The sequence below is a fragment of the Arachis stenosperma genome, chromosome 6, assembly GCF_014773155.1.
Source record: "Arachis stenosperma cultivar V10309 chromosome 6, arast.V10309.gnm1.PFL2, whole genome shotgun sequence".
In the NCBI taxonomy this organism is placed as follows: domain Eukaryota; kingdom Viridiplantae; phylum Streptophyta; class Magnoliopsida; order Fabales; family Fabaceae; genus Arachis; species Arachis stenosperma.
Window position 1 is genome coordinate 138,005,324 of NC_080382.1, and position 4,572 is coordinate 138,009,895.

General features: G+C 33.4%; 1 protein-coding gene across 1 annotated transcript; it reads left to right on the forward strand.

Moving 5' to 3' along the window:
* The first annotated feature begins 1,411 nt into the window (after window positions 1–1,411).
* Window positions 1,412–4,368, forward strand: LOC130936319 (cytoplasmic 60S subunit biogenesis factor REI1 homolog 1). Its single transcript, XM_057866370.1, has 5 exons — window positions 1,412–1,785; window positions 2,739–3,317; window positions 3,399–3,568; window positions 3,675–3,887; window positions 4,003–4,368. Exons 1-5 carry the CDS (start codon window positions 1,681–1,683, stop codon window positions 4,160–4,162), a joined length of 1,227 nt encoding a protein of 408 aa, XP_057722353.1. The 5' UTR covers window positions 1,412–1,680; the 3' UTR covers window positions 4,163–4,368.
* The last annotated feature ends 204 nt before the right edge of the window (window positions 4,369–4,572 follow it).

A 4,572-nucleotide genomic window follows, 5' to 3' on the forward strand; every position in this document is an offset into this window, starting at 1 on the left:
TGGATGTGATTTTTTGTCCAAAAATTTACTTTTTATATATTTGTATTTTTGTATACTCTTTTTTAAAAAATTATTTTTTTTTAAAAAAAATATAACTTTTATATGAAAGCAATAATTTAATTTTGATCACTGTTAATATAAAACAATTTTATACGTGTATCAAATTACGTAACGTCATATTATCAAAAATAATTATTATTTTTATTGATTACGTAATGATCATTTAAAAAGACAGATGTAATTCTACGATTGTGTATTTTATGCTGTTAGTACATCAAAATTAAATTTGTAAAAGTAAATAGGAGTAGGTTTTCATTCAAACCAGGTTTTAGGTTTTAATTAAGCCCCCTCTTTATTTGAGATTTAGTTTCGCTGATAGGCAGAGATGAATAATTCAAAAAAAAAGTTGACATGAGAAGCCAAAATAGTGAAAATATACATGAATTGATGTGTGTTTTAGTGGTGGACGTGGTGTTGGCGGTAGTGACTGCTGAAATAGAGTTGGAAAAAAAAAAAGGAAAGAAGGAAGGGAGAATAACAATTAATAAGAGTTTAAAAGAATGTCATTTTTTTAAAAAGAATCGAAATTATTTGGAAATTTATTCATTAAGGTTAATTAGTTTAATTTTTTAAAAATAACATGTATATAAATATTTTTATTAGGTTGACACTAGAAAACGTCAGAAGATGAAGCAATTTACTTATTATATTTGTTTCAAAATTTAATCAGATATGCTAATTGATTGTTTTAGCTTCATAAAACATGATTGAACAAATTTAAAAGTACCAATATCTTAAGGTATATTTGTTTTTCAATCTTTTTTATATATGATATAATGAAATTATTGATTTAAGATGTCTTTTTATAAATGATATTTTGTTAATTTTTTAATATTTATTTTCTCAAAAATAAGAAAAATAATAATAAAAAGGAAATAGGCTAAGGCCTAATTATAGTTTATCTACTATATCTCTTAATCTAATAGGTCAAGGACTAATCCGTCACAGATTGAAATTCTATTTAAATATTTCGTTAGCTTGAGTTGTTACATGCAGCATGGATGATTCGAACCACCCGATATTTACTTAAATGAACAAATAAACTAAATATTAGATCAATTTAAGTTGGGTTAATCATGTACATTTATTTATCTAAATCAAAATTACCCATGCATTTTTTGGGCTGGACATTTTCCATGCATCAAAACTTACAGAAACACAAAATTGGGCTAAAATCTATTGCATTTAGAACAAAGATTCATAACTCCAAACAAAAATATGCCTAGTCCAAAAGTAGAAGCGGGTCAAAGAACAAGAAGAACAGGCCCAGATCCCGTTTCAGACGACCAAAAATATTTATATCCAGTTTCAGACGACCAAAAATATTTATCTAAAAAAAAGAAGAAGAATTGTGACAGAAGCCATTGCGCAAGCACAAGCGAGTACCCTTTCTTCACCATTTTCCTTTTTCATTGATTCATTCCATTTCGCCGACAACAAAACGAACCCTCACGGCGTGCTTTAAATAAATAAATCTCTCTCTCTCTCTTTATTCCTCTTTTTTTTTTCATTTCACTTTTCACTTTTTTTCGCTTCCAACCAAATTCAATCCTTTCTTCTTCTTCTTCGAACAAACCAACCCAATCGAACTTAACTGAAAATCATTCGACTTTCGAAACGATGCCGGGATTAACGTGCAACGCTTGCAACAAGGAATTCAATGACGATACAGAGCAAAAGCTTCATTACAAGTCTGAGTGGCATCGCTACAACCTCAAACGCAAGGTTTGAATCTTTTTTTTTTTTTTTCATTTTTTATTTTTGATTCTTTGGAAAACCAGTTAAATTTTTTAATCATCAGTTTAGAAAACCGTTTATCTTAATTTTTTTTATGATGTCCAGTGTTACCAAGTTCGACTTTGTTTACTCATTTTATTAAACCCTAATTTTTATTTTTTAGCTAACTATATATTCTGGATTTTGGTTGTTCAATCCGGGGAAATTTTAATCATTGTGTTATGTTGTTTTGGTCTTTATCTTTTCAATTTCTCACTTGAGTTTCGTCTTTTACCGGGAAAATTTATATTACTATAAGGGTTTGTTATTGCTTTTGCTTAGGTCGGTGAGAAGTAATCAAATGTGTTCACTGTTAGGGTTGGTTCAATTGCTAGGATAAAATAACATCATTGAGGAAACAAATGTTTTGTTTGATTTGCACTGGTGTTTTCTTCTGTTGCATTTGAGAGTGCCTTAAGGACAATGTTCAATTGGTGCTTGTGCTGAGAATATAGTGGTATAGGGAGGTTTTAATACTGTTGGAAATCGTTTTTCGTGGAGTGTGGGAGCTTTAAACTCGTAATGTTTGGTATTGAACTATTGATAGTATTCTTTCTTTCTTGTTTGTTTTTCCTCTCATTGTTCCTTTTCATCGCTTTCACCTTTTTTAGTGCATTCCTGGATTGATATATTAGATACAAATGTATTAAGATATAGTGATACATTGATCAAAGAGTGGAACAGAAAGTGGTAATGAGAAATAAAAGGAAATAGAGAGGTTTTATCCCCTCTTTTTCTTGAGGGGGTTGGTATCTATAATCTATCCACTTTGAAGAAGTTTATTTACTTCTATCTTGTAGGAAGAAGGAAAAGAGAAGGGGGGTGGTTGATTTATTCGCGGAATTTATATTTATATTTACATTATATAATGGTAAATTTCCCTTTTCTTTTGTGGAAAATAGGTGGCTGGGGTCCCTGGGGTGACAGAAACTCTGTTTCTGGCTAGACAATCTGCTCTTGCTCAAGAGAAAGATAAGTCTAATGAAACCCCTATGCTCTATAGCTGTGGTCTTTGCGGGAAGGCGTATAAAAGTTCTAAGGCTCATGCCGAGCACCTTAAATCACGTGGTCATATTATGCGAGCATCCGAAGGAACTAGCCAATCAGATGAGAAGGCGATAGTCAAGCCACTTCCACGCCGTGTGGCAAATAGGCCTTCCCCGAGAAGAGAGGTAGACAAGTCTGACAATGAAGAAAGTGAAGATGAATGGGAGGAGGTTGATCCTGAAGATGATTTGGTTCATGATGCTGCAAAGTCTATCACTGATTTGGACATGAATGATCATGACGGTAATGCTGATATGGACGAAGATGATGATGGTTTTGAGGAGTTGGATCCATCATTTTGCTTTATGTGTGATAAAGAGCACAATACAATTGAAAGCTGCATGGTTCACATGCACAAGCACCATGGATTCTTCATTCCAGATGTTGAATATTTGAAGGATGCTAAAGGCCTTCTAACTTATCTTGGGCTTAAGGTATAATTTTTGCCCTACTTCAACGTTTTTTATAATTAAAACCTCCTGATCCTAATTTCACCATGCTGTTCTATTTTTCAGGTCAAAAGGGACTATATGTGTCTCTACTGCAACGACCGATGTTATCCTTTCAGCAGCTTGGAAGCAGTGAGGAAGCATATGGAAGCTAAAAGTCACTGTAAAGTGCATTATGGTGATGGTGATGACGAGGAAGAAGTGGAGTTAGAAGAATTCTATGATTATAGCAGCAGGTTAGTTCAGTTTTGACGGTTTTTCCTTTGAAATTGTATGAACTACTGCAACAGAATTGATAACACAACATCCACTCACGAACCATTACTCTTATTTTTCCTCCAGTTATGTGGACGAGCAAGGCAAGCAGCTGGTTGTATCCGGCGATGCAGTTAACAATGTAGAACTTGGCGGTGGTGAGCTCATAATCACCAAGAAAACTGATCGTGGAACATCAACCACAACTCTTGGTTCCCGGGAATTTCTGCGTTATTATCGTCAGAAACCTCGACCTTCATCTGCAAATAGTATGGCCATTACTGCTGCATTGGCTTCAAGGTTATTTCCCAACCTTGTCTTTAATATTTGTAAAAACATTTGGTGTTTGACAAAAGAAAATAGAGAATCATGTGGTAATTGGGATCCCTTTTTTTTTGTTCTTATTTATTTCCAGGTATAGAGGCATGGGCTTGGCTACGGTTCAATCAAGAGAACAAATGGTGAGGATGAAAGTACTGAAGCAAATGAACAAGTCTGGTGTGGAGAATATGCGCACCAAGATAGGAATGAAGAACAATGTTATAAGGAACTTACCAAAGAATGTTCCATATTAGTCCCCTTTGTTTATTACCCGCTTCTGTTTGAAATTTATGCTATGTTTTGAATTAGAAAGTTATTAAGGAGCCTATAATGTTCGTTTTGAAGTAAGTTTACATATGTTGACCCCTTCAACATCCACCAAGTTTTGGGGGAGATAACCCCGAAGGCAGATTTTTTGTCAGTTGATTTTTGTTATAATGGAATGCCATATTTTCCATCAGAGAGGGTGTTATTTGCTTCAGATTGAAATAGTGTAGGTTTTTTTAGGGTATTGGAACAGGGCAGAAATCCAAAAGAGAGAAATTTTATCTACAAACTGAACGGGAGTTAATATTCAAAATAGCTCTTGAAATTTAACTCTCTACGCAATTTAGCCTTTAAATCTTTAATTGACTCAAATTGTACCCTAAAATTGACTCGTGCC